Raw genomic sequence first — 15,000 nt, 5'->3', positions numbered from 1 at the left:
AGCAAGAGGTCTTACTTTTTGCCCCACTCCACGACAAATCAACTGGTCTGAAGTTAATGCAGACTTTGACGAATTCGCCCGTCGTTTACGCATTACAGAATTTTTTCATGATAACGTATCCAGCGACGAACCTAACCCCTTCCACCCTAAAAGTGTTTGGACACCCCCGACTAACAGAGACGATGCACTTAACGCTTTTCTTAATGCTGTAAAACGTGACTTGTTGACCTCCAAACCCAACCGCGTATGTGACAATCTCCCTAAGACAGAACGTGACGCATTACGTCAACTTAAACAAAGACACGACATTATCATCAAGTCGGCCGATAAAGGATCGGCGACTGTGATAATGGACAGATCCTGGTACATAAACGAATGCAACCGACAATTGAATAACCCAACCTTCTACGAACAACAAGGAAAGGACAAGACTGCCATGATACAAAAAGAGTTGCTGAATACGTTAAACGCATGTTCAACAACAAACTTATTGACGTAAAAACAAAACAGTACCTTGTACAAAACGACCCCAGACCTGGACGCTTCTACATACTCCCCAAAATCCACAAAGTAAACAATCCTGGACGACCCATAGTTTCTTCTAACAACCACCCCACGGAACGTATCTCTCAGTTTGTTGACTACTACCTAAAACCATTAGTTCACACTGTTCCGTCTTACGTTAAAGACACTACTGATTTCCTTAACAAACTTGCCAACTTGAACACAATCAACACACTTCCCGACAATGCCATACTTGTCACGCTTGACGTCACTTCTCTTTATACCAACACTCATCTCCTCATGCCACCCCACCCACACTAAACGTTCCATTCCATATAGCCTTGCACTTCGCCTTCGACGCATATGCTCCGACAATGACACTTACAAACAACGCTGTAAGGAACTTATGGACTACCTCGTCAACCGAGGTTACGAACTTAATTTCCTTAAAACCCAGATACGACGTGCCTCTGACATTTCCCGGAACGACGCTCTTAAACCCAAACCTAAACAACAGACAGATACTGTTCCGTTCGTCATTACCTATAACCCCGCTTTACCTAACATATCCCGTATAATTCACAAACACTCAAACGTGCTTTATTCATCTGGTCGCTGTAAAAATGTTTTTACTAATCTCCCTTTAGTAGCCTACCGGCGTTGTAAAAACATTAGTGACATTCTAGTTAGAGCTAAATTGCCGGAACCTACTTACACCGACCAATCTGGGTCTCCATCCGGCTCGTTTCGGTGCAATAAAACTAGTTGCACCGCCTGTCCTTTTATTGAGGATGGCCGTAATCAATATACTTTTTATAGTACTGGACAAACCTTCAAAATCAAATCACATATTACTTGTGAAACCCCTAATGTAATTTACATGATTCAGTGCACTAAATGTAATCTTCAGTACATCGGAGAGACCAAACGTCGTCTTAAAGACCGCTTTAATGAACATAGGCGACCTATTATAAGCCCCTTTTGTAGTTATACCCCCACTGCGGTTTCACGACACTTCCTGACCAGTGGTCACGCGGAGGATCACATGATCCTTATACCGCTCGAACAACTACACACTAGTCGTGACTCCATCAGAAAGGCTCGTGAGGCATTCCTCATACACAGAGGAAAAACACTGGAGCCTGCAGGCCTTAACAGAAGAGATGAAATGTAATTTAGTTTAGCTACCTTTTAATTTTCTTTTGTTTTTTCATCTTGTTATCATGTATTATTCTCTCTCCTCTTTTTTATGCATTTCCGTTTTTATAACACATCACGTAGCATTTTTATGTCATTTCCGGTAAATATAAAGATCTTGTTACTAGCATTTATCCATTCAATAAACCTGAAGAAGGCTGGTGTTGGCCAGCCGAAATATTGCAAGCAACAACGCCTATGTTCACGTTGTCTTGACCAACCTTTGCAGGATATTTTCTATTTTAAAGTTTTTTATGGTGTGGTCACGATCTATTTTGATCCAACGTAGAGCAAGTTTTGATCGTACACGGTTTTTGCAGTGGTTTAATCCTTAAAAAGTTATATTTTCTTAAGTATGGTGCTCCGCGCGCGCGCGCCTTCGGCGCGCGCGGAGCTCCGCTACGAACGTGTGAGGACATGTGAGCCAAAGGGCCTCTGCTGGTATGACTTCTGGGTGACCCCTTAAATGGTCTTAATGACCCCCCAATTTGAAACAAATTGTCCGGAACGGTGCACGTACCACAGGCCACCCAGTGTACCCTCACGGAGGGTCTAGTTTATTTTTCATTGTAGTCACAAATGTGCATACCCCAGGAATAGTAGATATTCCGCTCGATAAGAATCCCGTATGATACAACCGGAGCCATCGCGCCTCGAACTCTGGCCACGAGCACCGGTAGCGAGTAAGTTCTCACTGAGCCATTGAAGCGACTCTAATCACGTGATGGTTTGTTATATTTATTACCTCGTTCGAAGTCACAAATGTGCCCCACAGATGTTAAATTAAGTCCTGCTTCGGGATTTCTAAACTCCCGTACAGCGATTAGAAATCTCACTCTTCTCTCTTCTTCTCTGAGCGCAGGCTATACCACTCTTTGCTCACAATATAAGCTATAGCAAATCCTTTTCGCCCGCGATGATTAAGCCTCACATCTGAAAGTATTTGATAAAGTGGACAGACGATTTTTCCTTGAAAACAGGAAGCTGTAAAGATAAGGAGAATTATCTAAGTTATTACGTGGGATGCATATCATGCATACCACGGTAATAGTCCAGTTGTTTTTAGACAGTTTAGATCCGACTCCGGTCTAGTGTGTTTCACTGCATGTAAGCATTTGAACGAATACTCCAATGGATCTGTTTTTCTTGCGAACCAGTCAGTCGTTCCAATATACTTTGTGAATTGAACCTGTGTGTTCAATCGGCCATTGTGCCAAGCATTTAGGCTTATCAGTAGAGTGTTAATTTTCACATGACGCCATCAAATTGTAAAATCAAAGTTGCTAGGTTTTGTGATTTTTTAATCCATACCAGGTAAAAAAATACCTAGAGGTAAATCGTTTACCAGTTTTAGGCACCGTAGACAGTCTACAGACACTTTGAGTGTGTTGATTTGGCCATTATGAGTCAACACCCACCATTAGAAAGCAATAAATCAAGTAAAAAAAAAAAGGATTAATGTCTTCGTTACTGAGATTTTGCGATCCCGGGGTCTTTCATCTCCTACCCTCTCTGGGAGAGACGAAAGATTGTAAATTGATCTACATGTAATCGGTTGTGTAAACGACAACAACATAAATCGTGAAAAGAAATATGTAAGTGGCAATCAGGCCCTGCAGAGCGCTCACAAGACCCACTTAGCAACGGCACTGCTTGGGGGTTCCATCGCCATTCCTCCCAGTACAGGAATCAAAAAACGGGAAAAGAAGATTGGAAAAAGCCTTTAACAACCAAAAACAACAATGAAATCAAGCAAAAAAAGAAGTTTACAAAAATATAATCTAGTCTTCTGCGGGGACAATACTCAGTGGTCTCTCATATCCAACGCGCTCTCGTGGAATAATTGTTAAGTAGACAATTAGCCTAGCATCAAACTTAATGGTATGTGATAGGTCAAGTCAATAACATTTGACAACAAAAAATAAATCCATTCCTCCCAGTACAGGAATCAAAAACGTGAAAAGAATATTGGTTAAAAAGCCTTAATTAAACAACCAAATAAAAAGACACACACTCTATTTTGTTTTATAGACAAACCAAAGCAAACGAATGAAGCGGCCTATCTCCAGTCAGTATTCCAAATAAATTTCTCCTTTTTGTCTTGACATTCCTCAAAAAGCTTTTGTAAAAGTAAATAATAATAATAATAATAATAATAATAATAATAGTAATGATAATAATAAAATTAGCAATGGTGGACGTGGACATGGTGGACGTGTAAGGAATAGCTCCCCAAAAAATATGATGGCTCGAAGGAAATGGACAGACCAAATGAATGAGGACCTCCTCGAATGTAAAAAAACTGCACAGAGTCTGGTTTCGTCGAACCATGCGCCTCTTAATAGTGGTGGAAGAAAGAAAGGTTACATTGAAGTAATGACTGAGTTATGGGAGGCGAAAGGCTACGCACACCTTGGTTTTAAAAGCCACAATTTAACAACGCAAGCCGCTAGACTTGATAAAGCAAGCGCCAATAATACTTTTAGATGCAACGATTCAACCGATGGCTGCAGCAGGTCTGAGAGCGAGCCGGCCAAGAGAGAGTTGGTACTCGAAGGAAATAATATTCAAGATGGCTCACAAAGAAATCAAAGTCTTCGCCAAGTTGAAAATGCTAATTCAGCGCAATCGAATTTGCATAGCCTACTAATCGATCAGTCACGCGATTGCAACCAACAACCCCCCACGGGACCATCCAGCGAATTACCAGATCAAAACAAAATAAAGCCAAACCTGCCCGACTACGAGGTGTTTCCCTCTGAAATTAAGAACAAAAAATGGGGCGATATCAGCCACGAAAGCTTCTGCAATTCAATAAATGCTATCTATGATGAAATTGTCCACTACAGGAGAAACATCTTTAATCTATCGTCTGGCCGAGCCGGGAAGAGTTTCGTCGAAGAACTGGCTTTTTGGATCAGGCAATTCAATGTCAATTCCGACCTGAACTCAATCGCTTTAAAGGCCTTCATGGTACTTCCAACCCTGATCCTGCAAAAGCCTTCCGCAACTTCTAAAAGTAAAGAGCATAACGCAGCATTAAAGCGCCGTTTAACACTCTGGAGGCAAGGAGATCTTAGCCAGTTGCTCAGCGAAGTGAGATTTATCCAGAGAAAGTTTAAGAGTTCGAAGAAGGCAAGAACAGTGGAAGATCTTTCTAAGGTTTTCGCAAAGCTTGTTATGCAAGGAAAACTGTCAGCAGCTTTAAAACTCTTGGAGAATGAGAGTTCATCAGGTTTGCTCGATCTATCACCTGCAGTCCTGCAAGGGCTAAAAGACAAACATCCAGAAGCCGCTGAGATTGCAGAGGAGAGCCTGTTACACGGCCCGATCAACTCTATCCCACCAGGTGTGTTTGACCTCATAGATGAGGAAATGATTTTTAAGTCAGCCAGTAGAACCAAAGGCTCCGCGGGACCATCAGGAATGGATTCCGAAATTTACAAACGGATCTTATGCTCAAAGAATTTTAAGAACGAAGGGAAAATGTTAAGGGAAGAGCTAGCCATGTTTACAAGACAACTACTCACAAAGTCGTACCACCCGTCTTTGTTGGAGGCATACACATCATGCAGGCTTATACCGCTCGACAAAGATCCGGGAATTCGTCCAATCGGTGTCGGAGAGGTTTTGAGACGGATAATAGGTAAAACTGTGTCCGTGTTCCTTACAGAGGATATCAAGGATGCTGCGGGGCCCCTACAAGTTTGTGCAGGCCACAGCGCAGGGGCAGAGGCCGCGATACACGCCATGAGCCAGGTTTTTGATGAGGAGGGGTCAGATGGAGTACTGTTGATCGATGCAAGTAATGCATTTAACCAAATGAACAGATCTGTAGCTTTGCACAACATTCAGATTTTATGCAAGGAAATGGCGCTTTATATAATAAACACCTACAGAAGCCCATCTAGACTTTTCATCTGTGGGGGAGGTGAAATACTCTAACAGGAGGGGACAACACAGGGCGACCCCCTTGCTATGGCTTGGTACTCGGTTAATACATCAATGATGATTTATTATTTGAGAGCACACTGCCCGGGGGTTAAACAAGCATGGCTCGCGGATGATTCGGCAGGCGGTGGAGTAATCACATCGCTTTACGATTGGTACAAGCTGTTGAGTCAGGAAGGAGAGAAGTTCGGTTACCTTGTGAATGGGTCAAAGAGTTGGCTTATAGTAAAGTCAGAGGAAGCTGCCGCAGAAGCAGCGAGAGTATTCGGTGATGAAGTTAATATCACTATTGAGGGTCAACGTCATCTAGGAGCGGTCATTGGATCACAAGAATACAAGGATATGTATTGTAAGGAGAAAGTGCGTGCATGGAAAGGGGAACTTGAAACACTATCAGAAATTGCTAAGAATCAGCCCCACGCAGCGTATATCGCTTTTACGAAGGGGTTCAAGTCCAAGTTTACTTATTTTCTTCGCACAATTGAGTCATTTGAGGACTATATCGACCCAGTCCAGGAGGTAATCGACGATCTACTACTTCCAACATTCTTTGGCCAGACAGAGCCCCTTCCCGACGAAGTGCGCCAACTCGCTACCTTGACAACGGCCCAAGGGGGACTAGGCGTGCCGGATCTGAGATCGGAAGCACCACAACAGTTTACCGCATCAGCATCAATCACAGCCGCACATGTAGACTCCATAACAACTCAGAGTACCATCATGATAACAGGCGAAAATTCCGTAGAGGAGCTGAAACGTCACCACCAGGCGCTAAAGGCCGAAAGGGAAAAGGCAAAAATGGAGTCGATTGACTCCACCCTCTCCCCTGATCTTCTTCGATTGGCCAATCAAGCAAGAGACAAAGGGGCCAGCTCTTGGCTTAACGCGATCCCCCTCAAAGATCAAGGTCTAGCTCTTAACAAGCAAGAATTCAGTGACTCTCTGCGGCTACGTTACAACTTGCCTCTCACCGACCTACCAGCCCAGTGCGTTTGTGGGGATAGATTCAATGTTGGCCACGCCCTCTCTTGTAAAAAAGGAGGGTTTGTGGCACAAAGGCATGATGGTGTACGAAACCTACTGACATCATTCATCACCAAAGTTTGTAAGAATGTGGAGGCGGAGCCACGCCTCTTACCTCTTGACAACGAACGGATGCATCTTAGAAGCGCAGTTACCAGCTCAGAGGCACGTTTAGACATCAAGGCGGGAGATTTCTGGTCTAGAGGAGTTACAGCATTTTTCGACGTCAGGGTCACGCATGTTAACTCCAAATGTAACCAGAGCAAGCCGACAACCGAAGTCTTTAAAGACCAAGAAGAGGAGAAAAAGCGGAAATATCAGCAACGAGTGCTTGAGGTCGAGATGGGATCCTTTACACCCTTGGTTTTCGGAACGAACGGTGGGATGGGAAATGAGTGCCAACGATTTCTTAAGCACTTAGCAGACAAGTTAGTACAGAAGGACGGTGAGCCCTATAACAACGTCATTAATTGGCTCAGAACTGTCATCTCATTTGAACTCTTAAGATCAGTACATGCGTGCGTAAGAGGGTCCCGAGTACCTTTCCGGAATATAGGAGACTCTCTTGACGATTGCCGGATTAATGTCGCCACCGCCGGCATTTAAATTTTTAATTCAATTTGAGTTTTATCATTATCATTATTATTATTATTTATTTTTACCAGATACATGTAAGATTCAAGTTTGTATGAAAGAGTGCTCAATAAAGTTTGTTATTATTATTATTATCATTATTATTATTATTATTTTCTTTTTTTGAAGTTTTAAAACAGAGAAATACTTAATTGCTTGTAAATTTATAGTTCTTACCTTTTGGAGATATTTTAATGTTTGTAAATATTGTTATCATGGAAATAAAGTGTGCAGTTTTTAAAATAGTAATGATAATAATAATAATAATAATAATAATAATAATAATAATAATAATACCTTTATTTTATATAGCGATAATTCCAAGATTCAAAACCGCTTTACAATGACAATAAATTAAAAACTAGATTATAAAATTATTGCATAAGAATAAAAGTAAATATTTACAAAGAATGTATTTGTAAAAAGGGGTAGTCAAATAATTAATAAAAATATCATGATTAATAGACAGAGACAAGAAATAAATAATAAACACATAAACAATAGAATAAACCCATGAGATAACACAGGTTTTGTAATCTTATTTCACATATCGTAAAATCTTACACCAACTCAATGGCAATAACTAGTCCAATTATGCTTGTTTGAAAAGTCAGGTTTAAGTAAGCCTTTGAAGATAGATATAGAATGACGTGATCGGATGTTATGAGGGATTGAATTTCACAGCTCAGGGGCTGCGCAAAAGAAAGCTCTCTTTCCATAAGAGTTAAGATTATATATAAGAGGGCTTAGACAGAAGATGGAGGCTAGACGACCTTAGAGTCCTTGAAGGTCTATAAGACTTGATTGAGTCAGACAAATAAGACGGTTAGTTAATGAGGATTTTGAAGGTAAGAAGTAAAATCTTATATTGAATTCTTTGCCCAACTTGGTAGCCAAATTCTGTAGGCTACGCAGAATTCGAGTAATATATTTGGATTTGTGAGAAAAGGTGAGGACTGTGGCTGCAGCGTTCTGTAGTGAAAAGCACTGAAAATTTAGACAGGCCATAAAGAAGCGAGTTGCAAAAATCTAATTTAGAAGAAATGAATGCATGGATAAGTGTCTCACAGGCCTTAACGCTGATATGTTTCCTGATTTTGCAAATGTTCCTTCAATGAAAAAAGCAGGATTTACAAGTAGCAGCAACATGGTGTTCAAGAGACATACCCTCGTCTAGGATAATGCCCGAATTGTGATAGTATTGCTGTGCTGATTGTCGAGGCCCCATTAGTGGGTGAAGGAATTAAAGTATCCCGTATCTCTAAATATCCTGACCTTTATCCCGTTAATTCCTGTGGTTTGTATCACTATGTTGGAAACGCGGATATCAACACTAGTCACTCACTTTCTCGTTGTATAATATAATTTTAATCTTCACAGTTAAACATTCGTTGTATCTCGAATACGTCTCAATCACCGATTACTAATTCAAAGAGAAAGAGGTCCTTGTACACTCTCGATGCAGTTGCTAGGGAAACACTATATACGTCATCGCTAAGATCACGATGGCTAAGATGTAACGCTAAACAATTGTCACGCACTATATATTCTTAACATCCTCCCCCAATTTGTCTCGAAGAGAGCAAATGTACGTTCCGGAAATGACGTTATCTCCTACTCCGTAAAAAACAAAAGCGCGAGAAATTTCAAAATACTTAATTGTTGCAAAGGATAATATGCGCGAATAATATTTATCTTCAACTGCCATAGTGGCAAGTTCTCATTTTGAAAAATAAGTGTTCAAAAGTCATGTTCATCAGCAGCAATAGCTGCAAGACGGTCTCTAGCATCTATCGCAGCACGGCGAGTCTCCCGTTGTGGAGTGAATTCCGTAGCATCAGGATTCATGTCGTTTCCAGGTCTCCCTGTCTTCCTGTCGCACGTCAACTGAAGGGGGTAGAGATGTTGTATCGCTCGTTCGAAGTGTGACTTTCCAGCTCGCAGCTTAACAGCTCTCACCACTTCATCGCGTCCATTGACGAGGTCCTTGACGGTCCTCATTTTCCATTTTTTGCGGTTTCTCTCTTCATCTTTGATCAGCACTACATCACCAATCGCTATGGTAGGAGCTCTTCCTGAGTGCTTGAGACGATGTTGCTCGCGCAGTGATTTCAAGTATTCATCCGTCCATCGCTTCCACAGCACATCCTTGCATCGCTTGAGGTACTTCGTACGCTTTCGCAAAGCTAGGGTCTCCAAATGATGATGCTCCAACTTCGGCAATAGGTTTGATTGCCCAAATGGTAGTGAATTTGGAGTCAGCACTGGTAATTGAGGGTCGTCCTCTACGTTACTCAGCGGCCGATTGTTAAGTGCTACTTCAACGTCAAGTAAGACATCTTGAAGCTCAGCCCAATTTAGCATCCCGCAGCCAATTTCTTTGTGTAGCGCTCGCTTGACCAGGCCTATCAGTCGTTCAAACTGCCCTCCCCACCAGGGGGCTCTGCTCAAGTTGAACTTCCATCTGATCCCAAAGTGCGCTAGGTGATCTTGTAGTTGCTCGTCAGCCATGATAGTTTTCAGAAGCTTTGCTGCCCCAACAAAAGTTCTTCCATTGCCTGAATACAACGTATTTGGCCGTCCGCGGCGTGCTATGAACCTCTTTAAACTGCTCATAAATTCTTCAGTCTCCAAACTCGACAATAATTCCAGGTAAATCCCACGGGTTAGGCTGCACACGTAGAGTACAATGTAGGCCTTGCTTTCGTTCTTCCGATATCTCAAAATGCTGCTGTTTCTTCGGTTTGATCTCTTGGTAAACTTCCAGTGGGAGGGTTTGTCAGCGCAGTAGCATGGAATCGTTTGCAGCCAAAACAGCTCTTTATTGTCTTTAACGAGTCGTCTTAGTCTTGGGACCCAGTGACGCTCGCGCACTTTGGTCATCGTAAGACCCATTCCCCCATGAAGCGTAACCAGATATGACAGCATCACCAGTTTCTCAGTATAGGGGTGCGTATCGGGAAGGTTCACTTGAAGTCTGTCGTCTTCAAACTTCTCTGATCTCCTTCCGCTACTCTGTACACGCACGGTCCAGAAGTACTTTTGTTTTTCAGTCTCCTCAGTAGTGAGCGGTCCCAATGTTCTCTCTTCCTTGCGCTTACGGGAATTGCACACGAAGCGTGAGATCCAGGCACAAATTCTTAGCGTTTTCCACAAAGCGAACTTCTTCAGCAGTACGTCAAACGCGTCTGTTATATCACGAACTCCGGCAAACACCTCTCTGGTGACTTTCACCTCTGCTTGGGATTCAGGAGTATCTTTTGTCACGATGTCACATGGCCAGTTTTCTCGCTCTGCCAGCCACTTTGGTCCTTTCCACCACAGAGCCTCCCCTTGCACACTTCCACTGCGACTTCCAAGGTCTGCGGGGTTCTCCTAGCTTGTCACATGACGCCATTTCACGTCTGAATGTTGTTGGATCTTGCTGACCCGGTTTCTCACGAATTGCTTGTAATCACCCATGATCTCCTCTTATCCAGTGCAAGGCCACCGTGCTATCAAGCCAACAGTGAAGTTCACCGACAGGAAACCCTTCAAGCGCGTCTCTCGTGTTAGTGATCAGGTTTATTGCCATGTGTCCTGAGACCAATTCCTGACGCGGAATATTCAGGCCTTGCTTGGCCAATCTTGCCTTTGCAGTTACTAGCCCCACACTAACTCCCGATGGTTTCATAACCACAGCGTACAAGGCAGCTGAAACCCTTTACCACTCGCGTCACCGAAGCAGTGCAGGTCGATTTTGGGTGATTTTCTCTCTATGCGCCGCGAGGGACCTGGGCACGGTTACACTTGTGGGTAACCCTTCCTCCCACTTTGATAGCTCTTTGACAAACCCATCTGGTAGTCGTGTGTCCCATGGTGTTTTCAGTTCACAGGCCTCGCGGTAGAGAAATTTCCCACTTAGCGTTGTGGGTGAGGCCAAACCCAGTGGGTCGTAGACTCTGGACAATTTTCTCAATACGCTTCTTTTGGTAGGCTGGGCACGTTCAGGAGGGAACTTGACTTCTAGGGCGTCCTCTTCCATGTCCCAGCAAACTCCGAGGAGCGACCCTTTCCCTCTTTGGGGGACACCCAGTTGCTGCTTTGCATAGGTTTCTTGCGTCTCACTGCTCTGATTTGTACTGATTGCGTCTAACTGGGCGGAATTCGAATACCATTTGTGAGGTGTAAATCCACCTTGAGTGAATATCTCGGTCGCGGTCTCTTTGACTTGCATAGCTTCCCTCACAGTAGGACCACCATCGATCAGATCGTCAACTCTTCTCTATCTCACTCACAACCTCTGGATACGTTGGACGACAGTTCTCTAAGTGTTGTTAAATTACTCCCCCTAGTAGGAATGGCGGGGAGGAAAGACCGCTCTCGTAAACCGCAAAATCTCCACACGTCTCGTCTCACGATCGGCAATGCAGTGGAATCGAATAGCATCACGATCCAGGTCGCGGATCCTAACTTGAAGAAAGACTTGCTTCATATCGTCTGTTATCAGAACTGAGTGAAATCGCACCCGTACCAGTACTGCCCACAGTTGATTTTGCAAGGGCGGACCCGCATGGAGACAATCGTTAAGTGAGGGTGCATTATCATGCGCCCGAGCTGAAGCGTCGTAGACAATACGAAGCTTCGTACTTTCAGCGGTTTCTCTGACTACGGGTTTATGTGGTATGTAAAACTCTCTCCCCACCACGTGCTCTCTGGCTGGCTCTGCGATTCCCTCAGCAAGCTGATCTTTGATGATAGCATCGTACGGCTCGAGCAGTCCTTGTTTCTCAAGTTTTCGAATAGTGCCGTCTAGTCGTTTCAAGCTCCCCGCTTTGTTGCTGGGCAAGATAGGGTGGTTTCCTTTCCAGGGAAATCCAGTCTCGTACCAGCTCTCAGCGCTTCGTTGTAATTGCTCCTTTAACTCATCATATACGTCTGTTTGATCTCCTTTGCCTTGTATCCCCAACAAGTCTAGTTTGCACAGTTCCTCATAGTCGGCCGCGGCTGTCTGAGTTAAAAGCATGCTTGAAATGTCAATCTCTTTCCCTGGTGACATGATTGTCCATCCGAACTGTGTCAGCTCCGCCACAGGCTCTCCAGGGTGTCCAATTCTCGGTTTGGTTTGGGTTCGAATCTTCGCGTAATCACTTACGCCTAGTATTACGTGTACTGGCAGTTCAGGCTTTTCATCTCGATCGTTCATGTAAACTCCCGCAAGGTGAGGGTGTTTCTCAATCACCTCAGCGTATTTTGGGTTGTCAAGTGATAACAAGGTTCCTCGATCTACTTTCATGACTTCCGTTTCCAATCGGAATTTTCCATTGAGGCTGTTAGTTGTAAGATCATAGACACCGATGACCTTGTTGACAGATCCAAGCATCATTTCTATACGCTTAGGTTCTTGTCTAATCGGTCGAATTCCAAGATGGTCCAGAAGATCCGACGACGCATACGAACTGTTAGCCCCTGTGTCGAGAAGTGCGCGACATTTAAACCCATTCACCTCGACCAAAACGACAGGATAATAACCTGACCCGACGCACTCTTGTCTTGTGCCGTCATAATTCTTCCATGAGTTGGTTGAGCGGCTTGGTCACAAATCGACTTGTGGTGTTTTCTTTGACAATTCTGACATCCGTGACTTCTACAGCTATCAGCTCTATGTCTGTCACTAGTGCAATTAAAACATAATTGCTTTCGGCTAAGAACCCTCCTTCGATCTCCAACAGCGACCACTTTGGGACATTTAGCGGAAATGTGGTCCGTCTTATCGCAGTAAACGCACCCACGCTGTTGTCGTGCATTATCCTGTTGGGTTTGATAAGACCTCCGTCGCGAATTCCCGTCATACTTTTCATTTTTTTGGTTTGAATGCTTGTATTTTCGCTCACTTCGGTTGCTGGATTGATGTCTTTCCAACGTTTAATCGCTTGTAACAATTGGCAGAAATCCCACTCTTGCCACCCGTCTTGCCCCCGAACTACAATCTTGGACAAATTAAATGGAACATTGAGACCACCCCTCCCCCCAAAATTAGTGATGGGAAAATGGCGCGTTTTGGCCTTCACGCACCTTCATCCTTGATTTGGGGGAGAGGAGGCATTTCTGTTCCATTTTATTTTGTCCAAGATTGCAATCTTGGACAAATTAAATGGAACATTGAGACCACCCCTCCCCCCAAAATCAGTGATGGGAAAATGGCGCGTTTTGGCCTTCACGCACCTTCATCCTTGATTTGGGGGAGAGGGGGCATTTTTGTTCCATTTTATTTTGTCCAAGATTGTAGGTCAGCCTTAATCCCCTTCAGTTTGTCCAGTACAGCCCTCACGTTCCCTGAAACTTCTCGCAATTTGCCTAGCGTCTCCAAACTTTGCACATTATAAAACAGTTTTCTGTAGAACTCATCGACTTCTCTAGGGTCTCCACTCGATATAATTGGCAAACACATTATGTTGGCTACGTAGGCGTTTATAATCTCTGAAGTCTTCCCGTATTCTGCTTTGAGAATGTTTTTAGCCCCTTCATAACCCTCCGTGCTAAAGGGTAGTCCATCAATGTCTGCTCGCACTTTTGGTAAGATAAGCTCCTTCAGGTAAGCGAATTTAGTCACCGTGGGCAAATCAGTTGAATCGATTTCGGCGCAGAATTTATTCCAAAAGGGAAGCCATTGTTCAAAGGTCCCATCAAACTTGGTAATCGATAGTTTTGGTAATTTGGCGCGCGAACCACTCCATTCCCCTTGTTTCCCTTTTTTGAACTCTTCGGACTTCTTCTCATATTCCAGCTTCATTTCTAGTTTTTCTTTTTCGAATTCAACTTGTTTCTCCCTTTCCACTAATTGCGATTGTTCCTTCATCTCACTCAGAAATTTTCGCAGGTACTCAATTTCAACATCCACACCCTCAATTTTCGCATTTATCTCACTACTCCAAACCCCTACCTCATCAATTGAAGCGCCCTCTTCCAGCTTTCTTGCTTCAATCTTCACTTTAATTTCATCCACTTCTCTAGCCAATGCTGCTAACGCATCCACATGTCTCTCGAGGGTAGTGATGTTCTTCTTCTCAACAATGTCCTTCCCTTTGCTTTTCTTGAAATCCAGAAGTTGAAGTTTTGCTCCAATCTCTTTGATTAGTTTCTCCAGATCCATCTCCTCGATTGTATTATATAGTCCCGTCGGAGGTGCCAGTTAGTGTTGGAAACGCGGATATCAATACTAGTCACTCACTTTCTCGTTGTATAATATAATTTTAATCTTCACAGTTAAACATTCGTTGTATCTCGACTACGTCTCAATCACCGATTACTAATTCAAAGAAAAAGAGATTCTTGTACACTCTCGATGCGGTTGCTAGGGAAACACTATTTACTTCATCGCTAAGATCACGATGGCTAAGATGTAACGCTAAACAATTGTCACGCACTATATATTCCTAACAACTACAATACCATTTCGGTTTTTTAAATATCCTGCATCCCGTTAATTTCACCCCCCCCCCCCCCCCCGCCCCCAAATATCCCATATCCCAATGAGTTTTTTACCTAACTCTCCTGTATTCCTGATAAACCCCTAATAGGGCCTCGTTGTTTACACTGGATAATTTAGTAGCATTAATAATAAGAAATAACCTCTTTCTGTTTTTACAACAAGTAACTTCTAGTTAAATTATAGCTATATCTTTCTGGTAATCTCTCCCCATTTTTCGAACT

General features: G+C 43.3%; 4 protein-coding genes across 9 annotated transcripts in view; 2 read left to right on the top strand and 2 right to left on the bottom strand.

Moving 5' to 3' along the window:
- Nucleotides 1–15,000, top strand: part of LOC137967838 (uncharacterized) — a 75,654-nt gene that overhangs the window by 23,837 nt on the left and 36,817 nt on the right. Inside the window, exon 1 of one of the 6 annotated variants that reach the window (XM_068814426.1) lies at nt 8,020–8,156. The exons of the other annotated variants lie outside the window; for them this stretch is intronic. The gene's annotated coding sequence lies outside the window, so the exon portion shown is untranslated. Of the gene's footprint in view, nt 1–8,019; nt 8,157–15,000 lie in introns of those variants that run through there. 6 annotated transcript variants of the gene reach the window in all.
- LOC137968863 (uncharacterized) lies at nt 5,660–6,594 on the top strand (the record flags this gene model as incomplete). Its single annotated transcript, XM_068815335.1, has 1 exon — nt 5,660–6,594. A coding segment is annotated over exon 1 (915 nt), but the record flags the coding sequence as incomplete, so codon positions are not given.
- LOC137968862 (uncharacterized) lies at nt 9,049–11,524 on the bottom strand. Its single transcript, XM_068815334.1, has 2 exons — nt 11,096–11,524; nt 9,049–10,683 (listed from the first exon to the last, which is right to left on the bottom strand). Exons 1-2 carry the CDS (start codon nt 11,522–11,524, stop codon nt 9,049–9,051), a joined length of 2,064 nt encoding a protein of 687 aa, XP_068671435.1.
- On the bottom strand, nt 13,556–14,440 carry LOC137968861 (uncharacterized). Its single transcript, XM_068815332.1, has one exon. It carries the CDS (start codon nt 14,438–14,440, stop codon nt 13,556–13,558), a length of 885 nt encoding a protein of 294 aa, XP_068671433.1.

Source organism: Montipora foliosa, chromosome 8, assembly GCF_036669935.1.
Source record: "Montipora foliosa isolate CH-2021 chromosome 8, ASM3666993v2, whole genome shotgun sequence".
In the NCBI taxonomy this organism is placed as follows: domain Eukaryota; kingdom Metazoa; phylum Cnidaria; class Anthozoa; order Scleractinia; family Acroporidae; genus Montipora; species Montipora foliosa.
The sequence above is the reverse complement of the archived record's forward strand: the minus strand, read 5'-3'. Positions and strand labels throughout refer to the sequence as shown.

Excerpts from the sequence above, each read along its gene's own strand:
- LOC137968862 (XM_068815334.1), bottom strand. The coding sequence starts at position 11,524 with ATGCAAGTCAAAGAGACCGCGACCGAGATATTCACTCAAGGTGGATTT. Across the intron at positions 10,684-11,095 it reads AGGAAGGGTTACCCACAAGT|GAGAACCCCGCAGACCTTGG; the intron begins GTAACCGTGCCC and ends GTGACAAGCTAG.
- LOC137968861 (XM_068815332.1), bottom strand. The coding sequence starts at position 14,440 with ATGGATCTGGAGAAACTAATCAAAGAGATTGGAGCAAAACTTCAACTT.